General features: G+C 40.2%; 1 protein-coding gene across 1 annotated transcript; it reads right to left on the bottom strand.

Moving 5' to 3' along the window:
• Nucleotides 1-204: 204 nt before the first annotated feature.
• On the bottom strand, nucleotides 205-19,402 carry LOC122559425 (stimulated by retinoic acid gene 8 protein-like). Its single transcript, XM_043708873.2, has 6 exons — nucleotides 19,202-19,402; nucleotides 18,193-18,268; nucleotides 10,021-10,102; nucleotides 4,570-4,722; nucleotides 2,911-3,196; nucleotides 205-297 (listed from the first exon to the last, which is right to left on the bottom strand). Exons 1-6 carry the CDS (start codon nucleotides 19,400-19,402, stop codon nucleotides 205-207), a joined length of 891 nt encoding a protein of 296 aa, XP_043564808.2.
• Nucleotides 19,403-22,275: the final 2,873 nt, after the last annotated feature.

The following is a 22,275-nucleotide window of genomic DNA, read 5'->3' as shown; positions in this document are numbered from 1 at the left end:
GAAAAGGGCCTAGGGGAGTGCAGGAGGCAGGGCACTCCCCTACTATGTTGGGTACATCTGCAGCTATTACCTCGACTCTTGCAGCGCCACCCTTGAGTTCAATGGAGCAGCAGCAGTTACTAATGGAAATTACAAAACTCTGGTGAAAAGATCAAGGGAGTGCTGGAACCAATCACATGACACAAAAAGACAAATAAAAATCTGCTACCTGCTTTCCCGTTTTATTCCTGTTTGTGCATTCAGCTCTGGTTTTACCAAGAATCCTGAAGCTAAATCAAATGCATCTTCAAAAAGCATCTGCAGAGAGGAAGGGAAAAAGTCAAGTACCTTCATTACTCATGCAAGAGAACATGATCATATGAAAAGTCTGACCATCTGAACCATTCTGTAGATGTTCTCAATAAAAGGCTCATTCTTGAATACAGCAAAGCTGTGAATCAATAAAAAAGATACATCTTTTTATTACTCGTTATTTCCAAAACCATTTAGAGCTACAGACTAAAATGGTTGTATTCTTTCAACAGGCTGATTAGGTAATTTGCTATGCATCTTGACAAAGACAAACAAGCAAGGAAGAAAAAAATTTTGTTTTAGTTCATGTAATGTGAATATTTTATGGCCATATAGAATTTATACCCATCCCCAGTTGTCCTTGAGAAAGTATTGGGCTTAGTTAAATTATATCACTACTCCATCTCTCTTAGATAAAAGCAGAAAGGTAGGAGTGTAAATAGCTAATTTCCTTGACCAAATTAATGCCAATCCATGCCGGGCCCCTATGCACCACCCTTTAGCTTATATATATCAGGCCAATTCACCTGATATTCACCATGACCTCAGGACATATTCTGAGAATAAACAAAGTCAAATTGTAAGGCTCTCATTACTCATTGCCTTGCCTGTATATCAGCTGATTGAGGGCTGTTCATGTGTAAAACTTGCCTATATGCTACCTATCAGATGCTTTAGTATTGTGTTATGTTGCCAGAATCTACCAGCCGTTCAGGGGAGCCAGCATTTAAGTCCAATGGACCATTGGTTGAGACCTTCTCACTCAGTATCTAATTGCTGAAGGAGCAATAAGGGACAACTTACTCTCCAGAGCTAACTCCGCTAATTATATCCCGTCTTTCCACCTCCAGGAAGTGGAAGATTGTACCCAAAATGTCTATTGCGGGTTTGATTTTTTGGAAGCAATTTTATTCACAACACCTCCTTTACTACATCTGTGGAAGAGGTTCCTGATCAGCTAGAACAATGTGGTACCTGCATTGCAACAACTTACTGTCATATTAAAAAAAGTCAATGCACATATTTTTGCCACAAGCAGCTGTCATTCTTTGTTCTGAGGGTCTACCACTTACGGTTTCTTTGTCAATAAGTATAGTTCCTCCAATACTGGAATTAACTCTAGCCCAGTTGTGTTAGCTGTAACCTTATTTCTTTCAAAGTTTGTCCTAGAATTCAAAGATTTTGTCCTTCACATCCTAATAACAGCTTACTTAATATTCCATTACACCTTGCACCTTCATGTCTACCCAACAGTTGCTGAATTCCTGATCCATGTTTATATCATCTCCAGACCCAAGCATTGCAATGTTCATCTTTCCAGCCTCCTATCGACAGTAAACATCAGAACAGACAAAACTCTGCTCTGTATCTAAACCTGCACTAAATGCTGGTCATCTAACACCCTTAATTTGTTACATTTCAAAATCCCATTCTCATTTTTAAACCCTTTCACAGCTGAGTGTCTTTGTATCTTTCGAAGCTCTTCTTGCCAGCAATTCCTCTCCTGAACTCACTGTTTCTTGATGCTGGCTTATTGCGCATCCTTCACCCTACCTTTCACAGCTCTGGTTTCAGGGCACTTCATGACCCGAGTCTCCCCTCAAAACACTCTGCCTCTCTAATTCCTTCTCCTCCAGCTTTCTTAAAACCTATCTCTTTGACCTAGTTTTTGCTCACTCCTCCTAATAACCATGGTTTATGTCCATGAAGTGATTTGGAATATTTTACTTTGAAAAGTGCTATACAAGAGCAAATTGTAATACCCCTCTTGTCCATGATAGTTATGATAACCAAATAGCTGGGTGGTGCTTATATGCCAGTAGCAGCAGACTGCAAATTACCACAACATTATAGGCTAACAAAAACTTAATTCCATGACCACTACCAAGCCAACACAGTAACTGACTCAGTAGATAGGCATGCCAATAGTAGCACCAGGCATATACCAGAGAATGGAGTTATCTAACTAGCAAAGTTACTCTAGAGAACCCATGGTCCCAATAGTCCTTAATGGAGTGCCTGGGAACACTTGAATTCTAGGTATAATGGTCAAGAAAAGTAGATGACACATTAAATACATCAGGATTCAGGACTCCTGGATTTTTAGAATTTCCCAAAGAGTTTAGTCTGCAATAGATAGAAGACAAAATTTGCAATGGTAAGAAACTGCCCAATCTGAAAGGTATCTGAAGGTGATATTAGTCCTTGCACCTCAAACTTGCTGAGATCAGTGATGGGGACCTCGAGGTGGACAAGTATAACTACTTTGAGTATCACATCTAGTGTTGTACACTATGTTGACTGTTTGGACTGCTGGGCTGGTTGGACATGCTTAGTACTTGCTTGTTGCAAGAATACAAATAACATAACATCCTTTAGTTTTACAAAGTGACTTAAGTAGCCATTTTTTCCACACAGATCCACAACAGGGAGAGGGGAGTAGATTGTGTGTCAGAGGACATGCCTTATGCCCATTATAAATTTTGTCCAGAAAAATATTTTATTTTCCATAGGAAGCAGAAAACTAGAAGCAAAGTAAAACTTTTGTCTTTTATTTGTATAATAAGTAAAATTATTTTATTTTAATTAGTTGTGTAAAGGAATTTCTTGATACAGTACCTCATCGTGATTGGATTCTGATGAACCACTTGCTCCCTGGCTGTCTAAAGCTCTGTCCCTCACAGTACAGTCCATCTGTAAAGGGATCGGCAATGTGATTTGCTCTTCTGGAGACAAACACACCCTTTGAGAACATTTTTTGAAGATGTCTGTCTTCTTTTCCCCAGACATGTTCTGCCAGAGATGTGAAATTGCTTTTGATACAATGGGGAGGGTGATCTGTTCCATGGACACTATCCTATTCTCCACTAAAAGGTCCACAGTTTCTTTGTAAAAATTCAAGTATCTGCCAGAAGAAAAATACATTAGGAGAACATTTCAAAACAAACAACTTGGCATGTTTCAGCATCTAATATTTGCATTTTGTCTGTGAAGAGAAGCCTAGAAGTTGGTTAACCCTTCTGCCTATGGAACATGTATAATATTAGGAATTCTTAATCGTAAATATCACATGCTATCATGCCTTTGGTCCAAAATTACTTGTTAATACAAAAACATGATACACTGCTGTGTCAGAATATCAACCATCAATTTGCATTTATTACTTTGGTGTTCTCTAATTGTTTTGTGATGGGTTGCACTGCTATTCAGACATCCAGAACTCCCAAAATGATAGGGTTTCCCAATTCAGTGCCCAACAGAGTTCCTAATATTATTATCATTAGGGACATTATTAGGATTATTAGGCATCATTATGAAGACTTAAATACAATTACATGTTTCCTAGAATTCAAATAACATGAAATATAGGTTGTATAATTACATGAAGAGAGGGATATGAGAGGACCAATCAAACCTGTGCCATTTGAAGCTATATCAGATTCAATTCACTTCAATCAACTGTACTCCCTAAATGACTTTCAGTGTGCTAATTACTGATGCATCAGTCTATGTACATCACAGAATCGGCACTTATTCTAATCAAAAAGAGGAATGTTTGTCCTGCAACAGATAAAGAATTGAATAATTTCCTCATCCGATTAGCACTTTGCTGTTGGAGCATTGCTGAAAACAGGAATTGATAGGGTAAAGGGTGGAGAAAGGCAATATGAAGAATCTTTCTAACAAGGTGGTTAATATTGCTGCCATGTGGAGCTTGCATGTTCTCCCCATGTCTGCATGGGTTTCTGGATTAGAGTGGTGCTGGAAAAGCACAGCAGTTCAGGCAGCATCTGAGGAGTAGTAAAATCGACATTTCGGGCAAAAGCCTTTCATCGGGAATACAGCTTTGATGAAGGGCTTTTGCCCAAAACGTCGATTTTACTGCTTCTCGGATGCTGCCTGAACTGCTGTGCTTTTCCAGCACCACTCTAATCTAGACTCTGGTTTCCAGCATCTGCAGTCATTGTTTTTACCTGCATGGGTTTCTGCCGGATGCTCTGGTTTCCTCCGACAATCCAAAAAATTGGCATGTTAGGAGGATTGGCCATGCTAAATTGTCCATAGTGTCTAGGGTTGTGCAGGTTGGGTGGATTAGCCATGGGAAATATGGGGTTACAGGGATAGAGTAGGAGGTTGGGTCTGGCTCAAACGCTTTTCGGAGGGTCAGTGAAGACTCAATGGGCTGAAAGGCTTCTTTCCACATTGTAGGGATCCTATGGTTGTAGAAATTTGTATTTATTTTTCACTCCACATTATTATGATCTATGCAAAACTAACCCTTCAAATTCTATGAGATCTGCTGAGGATTTCACAGGAGACTGGGAATAAACTGGTTTCAAATCACTCTCTGCAGGGTGACCTCTGTATTCTCTCAGCCACTGCCAAAGAGCCATCCTCGTCTTACCAGGTAGATTTGCTGATGCCAAGTCACTGTGAAAGCAGGAAAAGCATTGTTACGGATGTTAAGCGATAAAAAGAGAAAAAATGGTTCAGAATGCAAAAGTCATTAAGTTCAGGGACACAATCTCTCCAAATGTTGCAATTTGGTCATTTAAAATCAGAATATTATAGACTTTGAATCAAAATTTTTAAAAGGTGTATTTTTATTAAGATTCTTATATTTCAAGAGATAAAACTAGATTTATGGTTCCAAAATGTCTGCTTAATAATCCATAATCTTCAATGGTTAAAGCATCACTAATCTTTGTATTAAGTGGGAATGCTGCATTCCTGTTACACATTAATGTAGCAGCAAACATAGTAACTGGGTGTATATCTGTTGAAATTGCACTGCCATTCAATATATTAATTAACACTATATTAATGTTCCAACATTTTTGTTCTCTCTAAGTTAATCATATGTTACCTACTGTTTAAGGTAGTCCTCATTCTTTAAATCTACTATAATCAATATGCACAAATTGTCAAATTATATCCAAATAGATTGGGAAGTAGGAAAATCAAGTAAACAATATATACTGTTACAATTCTCCTGGGATATCATATACCAAAATAAACAAATTTACTAAATGCCCCGCAAATGAAAAAAAAACAAACAAAAAAGCTTTTGAATTTTGTTTGCAGTTTTAACACAAATCAATGAACACAAATTAAACAAGAAATATGATTTAAAATGCAAACAGAAATGGGCACATTTCACTTTAAATAGTTGACACAAAGATATAATACAACCACAAGCATTTGCATCACGCCTTGCACAATCGTTGTAAGACATAATGACACAGTTCCATGATCCGCTGTTCTTTATTCAAGCCAAATAGGTCATTAGACCTGTCTGATGATAGCTCTGACAGTCTAGTTTCACAGGTACAATTATCATTAGCAAAACATATTTCTCTGGATCCTCTATCCATGGCAGCCCTGATGATGCAGCTTTCCAGAGTTTTATATTAACCAACTAATAACACCCTGGTTTACAGTTGGCATTCTGGAAAAACACCCATCTCTGAGCTACATAAATAGGTTTCTAGGATTTAGACCTTACAATGTTTCCAAAACTCCAGTCTCCTTTTCTCCCAAACAGAAAAACTGCCACAAACACAGAGAATGGTGGAGAGACTCAGCAGATCTGGCAGCCTTTGTGTAGAGAGAACCAGAGCATTTCTAGTCCAATGTGATTCTGCTTCCTGATCTGTTTCTAAAAGTGACTTCCTTCTTGTCATGACAAGAATCATCTATGCCCCTCTTTTTGTCTCTCCATGCTTTCTGTGTCTGCATGGATATCTTCACCCTCCAGCCCCTCTGATTTGTAGCTGCCTTTTTCTGGCTGCCATCCACGTAGCTTCTGGCATTACTTCCTTCCAGGTCAAGGATCACCAAGTCACATAGACCAGCATTTTACAATTGATGCAACTCTTAGAATTCTTTTCATACATTTGTGATATTCAGATCAATAATGCCACTCATTACTGATGCTGATGCTGTCCAGGTCTGTGAGATGTGGCATCATCCACTTCCTGTGCAGCCCACATGGCACATAATCTTGAGATGCATGTTCAAACAGGCACTTTCTGTGTGCGCAGGAAGCCAATTAAAGACATTCTATCTGTCACACAGCCCTATCAGTTGGTGGATGCCCATTTCACAAATTTGAATTACAAGAGTCCATTCAGTTAAATTTCACTCACTTCAGCTCCAATGTGATGAAACGGCCAGGCACACAACTTGCTGATAAGCTGATTGTGAAGAACATCTATCATGGCAAAGTATTTGAAAGTATTTTGGAGTGAGTTCCTGAATTTGACTGAGAGAGTTGCTGCATCATTACAGGAAGGGCAAAGGTGTAAAAGACTTGTCCACACAAAAGTGGGAATAAGTAAGAATACAGTAGTAACAGTGCCTCTGGATCATCAGCACAAAAGGAGGATGACGGAGAGGCTGTGAAGAGTGCAAACTCTGCACAAAGTCAGAGCCAAACCTTTGCATGCGCCTTGACAGAGATAAGAAACCACAAAGCAAATCAGCCAATGGACCCAGCACCTTGATTCACACAACCACTAGTGACCTCCTGAACACCATCCCATCAAAGTTCACATCTGAGTCCTCTGCAGTGGCTTGTCTACCACCTTAGCCTCCAGTAATTCTCCTCTCTCCAGTATTAGTCCAGCTTGCCAATGATTCACTACCTATAGATCCCAACTCTATAGAGTCTATCAGGAATGTATGGTGTCAGTAGCTGAACATGTGTTCTGAGTGCTTTATCAATGGGTGTTACTTCTTTATCAATAGTATGGTTTTGCTCTCAATGCTTCTATTTAAGCTTGGTCAGGTGGCAGTCTTATTTATTTGAAAGCAAGAACTCAATTGGGTAGAGCTGAGATGGGTGAAATGGAAAGCAAGAGGTCCATGGTGACACTATTTGCAACTTGTTCATTACGCCAAATAGCAGGACAAATGTGTGTTGGGATTTGAGAAGGGGCATGATAGGAATATACAATCATCTTGAGTTTTTGTGGCAATAATGCACATCACGATCTATGTCAGGCTGATTTGGACTATCATCTGCTCCATAGGATTCAGGAGATACAAGTTTCCTTGTTCTCCAGTAGTTGTGGTGTGCTCCTGACTATTGTATTCCACCTTGACCTGTGAGAGAAAGGGAAGAATGTCAGTACTTTTCCTGCCATATGTAAATAGTTAGAGGTAATGAGATGTGGATGTGATATTAGTGATACTGGTAGGTGTGTAAAAGTAAGGTGGAATTTTGTAGGTCAGTGAGAGTTCTGAGTACCAAGGAATGTTGATAACAATGTAATGCATTATGTGACATGAGATGTTGGTGGAGTGGTGGATGACGTATGTCATACGAAACTACATTTGTTGACTTTGACCACTTTCCTGGTTAATTAAATGTCTTATGGTGCTGCTGTCGGGCCCTCAGAAACAGAGTCAGGAATTGACCTCATTGATTTCCCCAGTTCCTTCTGAGTATTGTCCTTCAGGGCCTCTTGAACCCAGTGAGACCATGGCATCTTCCTCCTGCCCTTATCCACCACTAAGGGTGCTGCATCAGGCACTCTGGGACACAGGCATTCAAAGTCTGTCATTTAGAATTATAGCAACAGTACTCAGTGGTAGCCTTTTGCCATTCAGTATAGACTCTCATTTAGGATAGCTTGACTTGAAGAGCAGAAGGTTGATTATTCCATGAGGAGGGATCCTACTGTCTGCAGAAACAAGCCAGCAATGCAAAGTCAGCCTTATGCTACAATTAGGTAAATGAGGTGACCGCATTAAGTTTGACGGGTGTTTCTCCCACTTGAACAAATTATGCCACCTGACATATAAGGAAGGATGGGGTATATCCCTAACCTCCCAGCATAAAAATCAGACTTAGCCTACCCTGAAGTGACTACTGCTGGACTGAAGCCAGTCCCCTGAAGTGGAGGAGCTACAGAACCAGACAAATTTAACTTCAGCGTCTTGTCAGGATCAGGCTAGCAGCAATTGGCAAGGAATTTGGATAGACTGAGTGGAGTTAAGGGAATTGAGCCCGATGGGGAGTGGAGCTCTCCAACGGCCACTGAGTTCCTGAAAAGCAGACATCCTCCTTGCCTGTCACCAGTCCGCTCACCACTTGGATATTTGGCAACAGTATCCTTGGCTGCAGTTAATTTTCCAGCAGCAATGAGAAGGGGTCCCTAAAGCCATTTAAAAGACCTCATTGGTGCACAGGTAAGCAGGCCACTTCACACCTTTCCCAATGAGAGTAAAATCACAGTGGGAGTGAGTATGGAAGGGTATGTGATGAGCATGTGCCATTGCCATGAACCTAACTTGATGTTTCCTCCACCCACCTGCCAACCAATTCCAGGAGCTCAAAACAACTTCAGCCTTAGAACCAAAGGCAGTAGTAAGTATTTTTATATTTCCTTCTATCTCCTTACTATCCTTTCACTAGGATGTATAAACCCACCCTCAAAACAAGAACAACTTTTCCCTCTTCTAAATGGTGGACACCTCCCTGTGTCCAGCACAAAGACACATTTCAGGATCCGTTTGCCCCATATAGTTTATGTTAACTGAAACTCCGACAACAAGCTTCTTCCTAAAGTGTGACGATTCTTGAATGGCTTTGCCTTCAAACGTTTAAAGGAATTTCTGACTTTTTAGATACATATTGGTGGGTAGTACTGTGAAAGACAAGGCCAAGAAAAACAAAAATTCTGATTTAACCTGGGGAAGGAATCAGGTGGCTGATGTTCAAGAAGAGCTGAATCTCTTCCCTGACCTCTGAAGTGTGAGCCCCAAGATAATTTAATCCTTGGTTTTCATTTATACGCTTCAATCAGTTGTCTTCTTGAAATCAGCAACAAGTGACAGTTGGCTGGTGGATAGGAGCAGAATGTTGAGTGGTAGGAGGCTGCTAGGAGGAGCAATGAAATGATCCCTGTTCTCACTTATATTGTGAGGAAGAGATTTAGAGATGTCACATTTGTAAAACAGGATGCTGAATGGTGACAGCAAGGGAGTGCACCTGGAGAAATGGGGCCCAAACTTTCCTGATACTGAAGGGATACACTTGTCCTCCAAGGAAAATAATGAAAATTTAAAACTACCCCTTCACGCTTCTTCTGACTAGTTCAGTCTAGCAGGAAACCAGAAGAGCTCCCTTATTCAGGTGATTATGTAATCAAAACTTGATGTCCCTATTTAAAGAACAACTCTGCAGGCAAAAGGCAGACCATCAGCCGTCAGGTTCCTGTCTGCTCATCCACCATGGATGCATGATGCTGCTACCAACCAAACCTAACACAACAACCAATATCATAGCCACAATGGGCTTAAATCACCCAATTAAATGTGAAAATACTGAAAGTTTGTCTTAAACTGGATATCAATGACTGCCATTCCCAACTGGAACACACAAAATAACAAAAAAAAACAAATTTAGTAGAGATTTTGTAGTTCGAGCAATGATTATGACTATCATCAAATATGACAGGATGAAAAATTAATAATGAAGTTCACATCATCTGTTAATATTCAAATGAGCTGTTCATAATGGGACAAAGCAACTTGGAGCATTTTCACAGAGCAAGGTTAAAAATCTCTCGTTCCAAGAGGCCTTGCTCCCTTCAGATTATGGAAGTTCAAACAGGTAAACTGGAATAATGGTCTCATTTGAAGAAAAGGCAGTATTTTGGTGTTCAAACTGAATTAATTATTCCTATAATAAGTATATCTGCGATGTTTGTCATACTGTACCAATGCTCCTTGTAGTAACTGATGTATTGCTCTTTTACTTCTTCCAGGTTTGACGGATGACCATCTTCCAAGTGATATGCTTCTGTCATTTTGCAGGGTATCAGAAAGGTTAATCAGATTTGTAAAGGTCATAGCAGTTCTATTTAACTACAGTTTGAAACATTATTGAACAAGTTTTGCTTTAAGATTGCATTAAAAAAAATTAAACCAACGGATATAAGCCTTTTCATAAGAATCCTACAAAGCCAGGGCTGTAAAGAAATAACAATACTTTTGGATGTCCTGAAGGCATAAAAGCAACATAGCACTGCTTTGTACCATGCATAATCAAGGATGCAGAGCATGGTGATTACGATAAATATGCCTTTAGCCACTTAAAAGTGAAACCTTTTATAACTACAACACCATTTATGATTATGTCTGATAGATATGGGAGTGGTGGACATTCCGTCTGACTACAAGCACACAGTCGGCTGGAGCACAACGGAAGCAAAAATGGGAAGGTGTCAGACAGACATGGCAATAATTCTGGGGGATTTTAAATGAGATAATAGACATATGATACAGGAGCATAATTAGGCCACTTGGTCCATCGAATCTGCTCCACTATTCGATTGTATTCGATATGTTTCTCAACCCCATTCTCCTGTCTTCTCACCATAACCCTTGATCCCCTCACTAATCAAGAAAATATCTATCTCTGTCTTAGATACTCTCAATGCCTTGGTCTCCACAGTCCTCTACGATAATGAGTTCCACAGATTCACTCCTCACCTCAGTTCTAACCGATTATTCCTACACTTTAAGGCTGTGTTCTTGGGTCCTAGTCTCTCCTACTAGTAGAAGCATTTCCATGCCCACTCTGTCCAGGCCTCTCAATATTCTGTAAGTTTCAATAAGATCCCCTCTCACTCTTCTCAACTCCATTGAGCACAATCCCAGAAACCTAAGCCGGTCCTCATATGGCAAGTCTTCATTCCCAGCATCAATCTTTGTAACCTTCTCTGGACCTTTCCCAAGGGCAACACATCTTTCCTTAAATTAGGGCTTAAAACTGCTCACAATATTCCAAGTGCAGTCTGATCAGAGCCTTATACAGGCTCAACAGTACATCTCTGCTCTTATATTCTACCCCTCTCAAAGTTAATGCTGGCATTGCATGTGCCTTCCAAACTGTCAAATGAACCTGTATGTTAACCTCAAGAGAATCCTGAACTAGGCCCCTTTCTGCTTCAGATTTCCAAAGCCTTTCCACATTAAGAAAACAGCCTATGTTTCTATTCTTCCTACCAAAGTGCCAACCAGATATCCCAATCCAATCTAGTCCCACCTGCCAGCACCCAGCCCATATCCCTCCAAACGCTTCCGATTCATATATCCATCCAAATGCCTTTCAAACGGTGCAACTATACTAGCCTCCACCACTTCCTCTTACAGCTCATTCCATACACGCACCACCCTCCGCGTGAAAATGTTGCCCCTTAGGTCTCTTTTATATCTTTCCCCTCTCATCCTAAATCTATGCCTTCTAGTTCTGGACTCCCCACCCCAGGGAAAAGACTTTGTCTATTTATCCTATCCATGCCCCTCATGATTTTGTAAACCTCTATAAGGTCACCCCTCAGCCTCCGATGCTCCAGGGAAAACAGCCCCAGCCTGTTCGGCCTCTCCCTATAGCTCAAATCTAGCAACATGCTTGTAAATTTTTTCTGAACACTTCCAAGTTTCACAACATCTTTCTGATAGGAAGGAGACCAGAATTGCACGCAATATTCCAACAGTGGCCTAACCAATGTCCTGTACAGCCGCAACATGACCTCCCAACTCTTGTACACAATACTCTGACCAATAAAGGAAAGCATACCAAACGCCTTCTTCAGTATCCTATCTACCTGTGACTCCACTTTCAAGGAGCTATGAACCTGCACTTTGTTCAGCAACACTCCCTAGGACCTTACCATTAAGTGTATAAGTCCTACAAAGATTTGCTTTCCCAAAATGCAGCACCTCACATTTGTCTGAATTAAACTCCATCTGCCACTTCTCAGCCCATTGGTCCATCTGATCAAGATCCTATTGTAATCTGAGGTAACCTTCTTTGCTGTCCATGACATCTCCAATTTTGGTGTCATTGGCAAACTTACTAACTGTACCTCTTATGTTCACATCCAAATCATTTATATAAATGTTGAAATGTAGTGGACCCAGCACCGATCCTTGTGGCACTTCACTGGTCACAGGCCTCCAGTCTGAAAAATAATCCTCCACCACCACCCTCTGTCTTCTACCTTTGAGCCAGCTCAAAATGGCTAGTTCTCCCTGTATTCCGTGAGATCTAACTTTGCTAATCAGTCTCACATGGGGAACTTTGTCGAACGCCTTCTGAAGTCCATACAGATCACATCTGCTGCTCTGCCCTCATCGATCCTCTTTGTTACTTCTTCAAAAAACTCAATCAAGTTTGTGAGACATGATTTTCCATGCACAAAGCTGTGCTGACTATCCGTAATCAGTCCTTGCCTGTCCAAATACATGTACATCCTGTCCCTCAGGATTCCCTCCAACAACTTGCCCACCACCAACGTCAGGCTCACTGGTCTATAGTTCACTGGCTTGTCCTTACTACCTTTCTTAAACAGTGGCACCACGTTAGCCTGCCTCCAGTCTTCCAGCACCTCACCTGTGACTATCGATGATACAAATACTTCAGTAACCTCACATTTTCAAACTGTATTGACACTTTTTTGCCCACTTTCCATGCCTGTCCAAATCCTTCTGATGCCTCCCTGTTTCCTAAACACGACCTGTCCCTCCATCTATCTTTGTAGCTGCAAACTGAGCAACAATGCCCTCAGTTCTTTTGTCCAGATTGTTAGTGTATAATGTGAATAGTCGTGGTCCCAACAATGAATCCAGCAGAAATCCTCTGGTCACCGGCTGCCACCCTGTAAAAGTCCCCTTTATGCCTACTCTCTGCCTTCTGCCAGTCAGCCAATCCTTGATCGAAGCCAGTACCTTGTCCATAACTCCATGGGTTCTTATCTTACCCAGCAGCCTCCTGTGCGGCACCTTGTCAAAGGTACTTCTGGAAATCCAAATAGTTCACATCCACTGGTTCTCCTTTATTTAACTTGTTCAGTAACTCCTCAAAGAATTCTAACAGATTTGTCAGACATGACCTTCCCTTGACAAAGCTGTGCTAACTCAGCCTTATTTTGCCATGCACTTCTAAGTACTCTGCAAATTCATCCTCAATAATAAACTCTAAAATCTTACCAATGACAGAGGTCAGACCAACTGGCATAGAATTTCCATCTTCTACCCCTCTCCCTTGTTAATCAGGGGTTTACATTAGCCATTTTCCAGTCCTGTTGAATCCTCCCCAACTCTATTGTTTCCTGAAAGATCACCTCAGATGCCTCCACAATCTCCTGAGCTTTCTTCTTGAGAACTCTAGAGTGTAGTTCATCTGGTCTGGGTGATTTATCCACCTTCAGACCTTTCAGTTTCCCCAGCATATTCTCCTTAGTAATGGCCACTACACTTACCTCTGCCCTCTGACACTCTTGAAGTATCTTCTACCATGAAGAATGATGCAAAATATCTATTCAGTTCCTCTGCTATTTCTTTGTTCCCCATTACTACTTCTCCAGCCTCATTTTCCAGTGGTCCAATCTCCACTCTTGCATTTCTGTTATTTTTTTATAAATCTAGAAAAACTCTTGCCATCTTCTTTCATATTATTAGCTAGCTTACCCTCATATTTTAGATTCTACCCCCTTTTTTTTATGTTATCCTCTATCTGTTTTAAAGGCTTCCCCATCCTCTGGCTTCCCACTGAATGTTTTCACATTGTATACTTTTCTTTTGTTTATACCATGTCATGACTACCCTTGTCAGCCATGGTTGCCTCATCCTCCTCTAAATATGTTTCTTTTTCCCTGGGATAGATTTCTCCTGTGTTTCCCCAATTACCCCCAGAAATTCCTGACATCGCTGCTCCACCATCTTCTTTACCATGCTCCCCTTCCAATCAACTCTGGCCAGCACCTCCCTCATGTCTTTGTAGTTACTTTTACTCAACTTAAATAATATTATATTTTATTCTAGCTTCTCCTTCTCAAACTGCAACATGAATTCTATCTCCAGGTTCGTCTGGAGGCTCACTGAAGATGTTACCTAGTACGGTGATGAAATGTCTGAAAATGAACCTTCCAGCTCAGCGAGCAAACCTACATCCATGAATTCTATCATATTATGGTCATTGTCCCCTAAGGGTTCCTTGACTTTAATTTCACTAATCAAGTCTACCCCATTACACATCACCAAATCCAGAAATGCCTGTTCTCTAGTAGGATCTACCATAAGCTACTCCAAAAATAAACAATTCCTAAACATGCCACAAATTTCTTTTCTTCTGATCTGATTGTCTCAGTCCAACTGCATACTGAAGTCCCTCAAAGTTAGTCTGATACTGTCTTTCTTTCATGCCTTGTAAACTTCAATCAAGACACCTCTAACTATTCTAAACTCCAAAGGAGTCCACTCTGTCCAACCTTTCACAATAATTGGCTCATTGCAAGCATGAACCTAGTAAGTTACCTCTTAGCCAGCTCCAATGTATCTACATCCTTCCTTAAACAAGGAGACTGCACACAGTGTTTGGGAAGTGGTCTCACTAATGTTCTGCAAGACTGAAGCATAACACCCTTACTTTTATGTTCAATTCTTCTCATAAAACAGGATAGCATACTATTAGCCTTCATAATTACTTGCTGTATCTGTACAGTAGTTTTTTGTGAACTCATGCACTAGACCAATTATTACATCCCTCTGCACCTCTGCAGGACTCTAGAGTCATTCCCCCCTTTTAATAGTCTGCTTTTTTTATTCTTCCTGTTGAAGTGAACTTCACATTTTCCTACATCTGACAAGATTTTTATCTACTCAGTCAACCTATCCGTATCCATCTGCAACCTCTTTACGTTCTCTTCACAACATGCTTTCCTAGTTATCTTTATGTCATCTGCAAATTCAGCTACCAAGCTGTTACTCCCCTAATCAGTCATTGATATAAAGTGTAAAAAGCAGGGACCCCAGCACAGGCACCTGCATAACTCCATTAATCAAACCCTGCCAATCAGAAGAAGATTCAGCCAATCTTCTATCCAAGCCAATGTTAGCCCCGACACCATGAGATCCTGTGCTGCATAAATATTTTTCATTTGGCACTTGTCATGTGTGTTCTGGAAATCCACGCACCGAGAGCTCTTTATCCATAGAGCATGTTACTCCTTTAGAGAACTCCAATTAATATGGTAAACATAATTTTCCTTTTACAAAACCATGCTGACTCTTCCTGATTACCTTGAATTTTCCTGAGTACCAGGTATAACATTATAAATGATGAATTTTAATAATTTGTCCATGATAAACATTGGCATATTGTTTCCTGCCTTTCTCTATTTTTAAATGGAGCAGTTATATTTGCTGCCTTTCAGTCTGTCGGACTCTTTGCAGAATTCTGAGAATGAATTAAACACATTTACAATATTAGCGAGTTTTGAGAAAATTTTAGCTCAGGTTTAGGTTCTGGATGTAGGTTTGCTCGCTGAGCTGGAAGGTTCATTTCCAGACATTTCATCACCATACTAGATAACATCTTCAGTGGGCCTCAGGCGAAACACTGTACATGATTCCTGCTTTCTATTTATATGTTTGGGTTTCTTTGGGTTGGTGATGTCATGTCCTGTTCTTTTACTCAGGGGGTGGTAGATGGGGTCGAACTCGATGTGTTTGTTGATAGAGTTCCAATTGGAATGCCATGCTTCGAGGAATTCGCGTGGGTGTCTCTGTTTGGCTTGTCCTAAGATGGATGTGTTGTCCCAGTCGAAGTGGTGTCCTTCCTTATCTGTATGGAAGGATACTAACAGTCCTCTCTCACTAGTATCTTTACATACAGATAAGGAAGGACACCACTTCGACTGGGACAACACATCCATGCTAGGACAAGCCAAACAGAGACACGCACGAGAATTCCTCGAAGCACGTCATTCCAATTGGAACTCTATCAACAAACACATCGAGTTCGACCCCGTCTACCACCCCCTGAGAAAAAGAACAGGAAATGACATCACCACAGGACATGACATCACCAACCCAAAGAAACCCAAACATATAAATAGAAAGCAGGAATCATGTACAGTGCTTTGCCTGAAGCCCACTGAAGATGTTACCTAATAGGGTGATGAAACATCTGGAAACGAACCTTCCAGCTCACCGAGCAAACCTGCATCCAGAACATTTACCATATCATTATCCATTTCATTTCAAGCCCCAGGACAATGCTTCCTTGCCAAAAACCTCAAGTGACCTCAGATGAAGTTAATTTGGAAGGGGGAAAGGGAGAACAAGAGTTGTTGAGCTGGAGAAATTCGCCTTCAGTTTTTGAGTGGTGGAAGGGATAGGTAGTGCTTCAGTCGTGGCAGCAGAAATGGGAGGAGTTGAATGTGTCCCACGTCTCCCTCATTCATTCTACCATCTTTACTTCCCTTAACCTCCCACTTATCCTCGGTCTTCACCCACCTCCTCCAAAACCCACTCAAATACCTCCTCCTCCCTTAATCAAACCAGCATCTCCCTTAAAACAGTAACATTAGAACAGTAATATAATCTATAATACATATATAATTATTTATAATAGCCAAATTAAAAAGGTGGGAACATAGGTAATAGACGGTGATTGAATACCTCATAGCACATGTCAAATAGCAAATGAGAGAAAGCCAGGTCCCAGTCACTACTGAATGCAGAGGGTCATCAGATCTCATTAAATTTCATAACAAATCACAATTGTTCATTTCTGTTGATCTGGTCTTGGTACTCCCTCTCACGAACTACTTCACCATAGACTGCTTCAATGACTTCTCCCATTTTGGTCAATCATTCTCCTCTGCTGACCAGCTCCCTGGTTGTCCCTGTACGCATTCACAAGCATAACTCTAGCTGATCATCAACAGCTAGTTTCAATGAGCTGATCTTGCCTCATTTTCTTTCCTTAAACTCCAATCTTGTTTAGTTATATCAAACAAATACTGCTGGTAAGCTTTTCAAATCCCACGTTCTCAGCTGTAGTGAAGTATAAAGCTTGCATAGTTCTTCTAAGTGTCTCAGAGCCTTCGACCCATACCTTTCTATTTTCCCAACACACCAGGGCTTCTTCTGAGGCCTGACTTCAACACATACCTACCCACTAATATCTGGGAACTCTTCATGAGTTCTAATAACATACAACCTTCCAGACACTCTTGACTCCTCACTTACTACCCTACGCAGACTCTGTAGATCAGCTGCCTGTCCAGACAGCTAAGTGCAATATTCCTAAAATGTCTACTTCTGTCACTCCCTTACAATCTCAGTTCCTGCCTGTAACCTTTGGACATCTTCTTCAGTAATTTCCAAACTGTCCTGAGTGACCTATCAAAAAGCTTAAAATAAGCTCCTTCCTCTGTTGCTGGGTTAAATTGAATGCTGCCACTAAATAACTCTTGACACAATTTTTTTCCATAAATTTACCAATCATAGAATGCTGGCTTGCTCAGTACAAAAACAGATATAAATAGAGGACTTCATTACATTTGTAGACATGCACCCCTCAATACTTTGCTTCTCCACCCAATTCTCTATTTTCTTCAGCACTCAACAGGCAACTTTTAATCCAAACGCAACTAGATGTATGAATTTAAATTCACTGCATTACCAGAAATCAGTGACTATTGTTTTTGTTTGCTGACATTTCACTGAATGTGGAATTTTTAAAAAACTGAATTATTATAATACTTCTGCATAAGGTAAATGGCAGGTATCTTTTTCCTAGGGTGGGGAATTTGAAGACTAGGGGCCATATTTTTAAGGTGAGAAGAGAATGATTTTAAAAAGACATGAGGGGCAATTTTTTTAAAAACCGAGAGTGCCCCTTGTGTGGAATAAACCTCTAGAAGAAGTGGAGAATGCAGGTACAGTTACAATGTTTAAAAGATATTTGGATAAATACGTGGATAAGAAATGTTTGGAGGGCTATGGGGGAAGTACAGATAGGTGGGACTAGTTTAGTTTGGGATTATGGACTGCATGGACTGGTTGTTTCTGTGCTGTATGACTGCATATACTGACCTTTAAGTTTCAGCAAAGTTTCTAGCTTTCGTTCTAAGTCCAAGATGTAATTCTTTGTCTTACGCAGTACCTGCCACTTCAAGTAAAATACAGTTTATAGTAAACGTTTAGCCATGCCATAGCATAAAGAAAGTCATTTAATTCTATGGTATCAATTCAGATGCAAGAACTTTTAAATCAAAGCAACAGGGAAGGTTGCATGTTTTATTCCTCATGGCAACTACTATCAAGTACAGATTAGGATGAGGAGAACCATTCTGATGCTGTCAATTTACCTTTTGTTATATTCTCAAACCAAAGGGAAATAGCAGGCTTTATAGGCATAAAGTGGATACAATATAATTTGTTTCTTACAGTATTGTTTTTGTAATTTACTATATTTCATCTCTATCTTAAACTGTAAAATGCAACATTTTGTACAACAAATACTGACAGACATAGATAACTTGAAATTTTGTAATATAAACAAGATTTCAATTTCTATAAGTTTGTTGATACATAATTAAAAATATGGAAGTTACCGTCTGATGTTTCCTTGAGACCCTTTTAACTTATGCACGAAATACTACACACATTAAAATAAAACAAAGAACTGTGAATGCTAGAAATCTGAAACAAAAACAAAAATTGCTGGAGAAACTCAGCAGATGTGGCAGCATCTGTGGAGTGAAAGCAAAGTCAGCATTACTTAGATGAGTGACCCTTCATCTGATGGACCTTAAATATTGACTTTGCTTTCTCTTCACAAATGCTGCAGATCTGCTGAGTTTTCCAGCAATATCAGTCTTTGTTATAAACCAGATCATATTCGATTCATTTCAGGGGACAAACCACTGTTGCTCAATTAAAACAAGAAATACCTTTCTGATGAAAAATCATTTGAGCTGAAATGTGAACTCTATTTTTCCCTCCATAGCTACTGTCTGAGCAGCAGAGTATTCCAGTTTTTACTTCAGAATTTCACATATGCAGTATTTTATTTTTAAACTGATGCTCAAACCTCTCTTACTTTTGAAGTGGTCCTCTTGGTCCTCTTGGACTGAGGACATACTGTGTCTCGTAGATGATTGAAAAGACCGGCCAGCTTTGCACGGTGTCGGGCTTGAGAAAGGCGGCGACGAGCCACCCGAGGTTCCACTTCCTGCAGCATTGCCAAAAAGCTAGGGCTAGCATCTGTGTAAGGACTAGTGCATTCTCCAGAGCTCTCCATTTAAATCTAAAACACAGGCGTATACAGACATGTGTAAACTTTTAAACATGACTAGCAGGTCTATCCATTTCACAGATTAGACTTGTGGAAATACTTTCTGTAATACTGTCCCATGAAGTATTGAGGTACCTGTACATGATTGATGATATTTCTCAATTAGATCCTATCTAATTACTCATAGGACTCCACTGTCTGTTTCAGTAGTTTATAAAGAATCTGAAGTGGGTGATTTAATCAACATATCTTACTTGAAATAACACAGTCTGAAATAACTGCAAAGAGCCTGGTATCCAGTCACCAAATCACCCTTTATTTACATGTGTACAATACAGGCGTCTGACCAGCCAGCTCAGAGCCAGTCCCTAGAATGAGGAGACTCTCTGAATCTTGTGTCTATACCTGTCAGTCAGAGGTCCTTGGTTGGCCCAGGTTAACAACCCCAATCAGGGATCTCATGGTCAGTAAGATCTACTTGGTCCTCATTCAAATCACTTCAGAATCTATAGCATAGAATCTATAGCACTGACTGAAATGTGCATAAAATATTCTCCACATTTTGAATCCAAATCTGACATTTACCCACTACACCTGACTATTTGTTTGTTTATCCTTCAGGTATACACCTCATCATAATTACTATATCCCTAACGTGGCAGCATCTGAATATTTCAATGTCATATTTACAATATCTAAGAGAAAACATGCTTATATACACTTGTATAATATATGCAGTGAACAGTGGCCTTAGCAATTCTACTGTTAGCAAACAGCAGCCCTACATGTTAATACGGTACATTCTCAATGACAATGCAACAATGGGACCTTGATTTATAAGTTGAAAGTATGCATTGTTTAAAAGCATTGACAGGTATGTCAAAACAAACTAAGGTCAGTTTTAGAGCGATAGAATTTCGCAACATGGAAAGACGTCCTTCATTGTTTCCACACCAGTTATCAAACACTAAGCCCGTAGTCTTGTATAGCGCTTCAAGTCTAATTACTTTTTAAGTATTGTGATGGTTTCTGCTTCAGGCCATGACTTCCCGCTACCCACCACACTCTGGATGAAGTAAATTCTTTAAATTCCAACTCTTACCTTATTGATATCTCTAATGGGAAAAACTTATACCTCTATCCCTCATAATTTTGTACAAATCAATCCGATTTCCTCTTGGCCTTCTCTGCTCTAAGGAAAGCAACCCCAGTCTAGGTAGTTTTAATTTTCTATCACTCATTAAAAGGACAATTGCAATCCGGTGGTAATGAAGCTACTGTTCACAATTCATATACCTAAAGTCTTTGAGTAGTTCCTGGCTCAGTGAATGATCATTTTAAAAAATCTGCTTCAAAACCAAACACAATACGTAAAAAAGCAGTAGCGGATTTCTGATCATTGCCTTTCACTGCTCCAACCACATGAGGGAGTTAACAAGGGCACCAAGAGGTCAGTCCCCAATGTAACAAATGTTGGACTGGGGTGTACAAAGTTAAAAATCACACAACACCAAGCTATAGTCCAACAGGTTTAATTGGAAACACTAGCTTTCGGAGCAAGGAGCAGCCCTCCGAAAGCTAGTGCTTCCAAATAAATCTGTTGGACTATAGCCTGGTGTGTTATTTCCAATGTAACATTCATCAAAGACTTCATCCTGAATACTGAAACCAAGTACAAAGATTAACCAGACTAGATATTGTTTTGTACTAGTGTCATGATGATTTTCTGATAAACTATAATCTGAATATAAAACCAAACCTAAGTCTGACTGTGATACTTATTGTCATTTGTAATAGAACACAGTGACCATATTACACAATTATCGACTCAAAGTATAATAAACAAGCCCTGCAATTCTAGCCGGGATTTTTAATCACATCTGACCGCTTTCACTCCTGATTCTGCTGTTCATCTCTCTGACCTCTCTGTCGTGTTGCTGTTTTTCTCTCTTTCACCCCTCTCGTGTTGTTTTCTCTTTGACTTTCACGTTTTCTCTCTATCGTGTTGTATTGTCTCTGACTTTCACGTTCTCTCTCTCTCTCTCTCCTGTTTTTTCTCTGACTTTCACGTTCTCTCTCCTACTGCTATTTTGCTCTGACTTTCACTCCTCTCTCTCTTTCTCTCTCTCTCTCGGTCCTGTATTTTTTTCTGCTCGCGCCCTCCGCATATTGTTTTTGACACCTTTCGTTCCATTTTCTTCTTTGGACCAATAGGAAGCTTTCGCGTGCTCCGGGTAGCAACTCATCAGCCAATGGAAGCGGAGCATGAAAAGGGCGGGAGTGGGAACAGTGGCGGCCGTGGTGGAGGGAATAAGAGGAAGTGAGAAGTAAGGCAATGGTGAGAGAGAAAGGGTAGGGAGCAGGGTTGTGAGAGGTGAAGCACGAGAAAAGATTAAGCTGCTGGTGAGGTTTGAGCACGGAGGAAGGGAGAGAGAAGAAAGAGGGTGCGGCATATGGTCCTCAGACTCTGCACTATACCAGCAGGACATGCAACAACCAGTTCGAGGAACAAGAAATAACTTGAAGGTTTCCAGGCTGGGAGGCTAACATAAATGTATAGTTTTCAATGTTATTCCATTCACAAGTAAAATCAATATTGATTTTATTATATCTTCTTTACAATTAAGTTTAGTAGGTCTGTCCTGGTCACAACTACACAATTGGGTTCATATCCCTTTTGGCTCAGTTAACTTATATGAAACATGTTGTATGTGTAATTCTGACTGTAGGATAAGGAAAGAATTGGATTTTGACATTAATGTACTGGAAGAGTATATGAATTGCAAATTTCTTTTATAAGGTGATAGGGAGAGGAGATTTGGTTCGGGGGAACCAATCAGCCTGAAATTGTCGTCATAGATATGGAAGCATCCAGCGAT

Source organism: Chiloscyllium plagiosum, unplaced genomic scaffold (assembly GCF_037043375.1).
Source record: "Chiloscyllium plagiosum isolate Xiang-an unplaced genomic scaffold, Cpla_swu_hap1 HiC_scaffold_19, whole genome shotgun sequence".
NCBI classification, from domain to species: domain Eukaryota; kingdom Metazoa; phylum Chordata; class Chondrichthyes; order Orectolobiformes; family Hemiscylliidae; genus Chiloscyllium; species Chiloscyllium plagiosum.
Note: the sequence above shows the minus strand (reverse complement) of the source record. Positions and strands in the feature narration are given on the sequence as shown.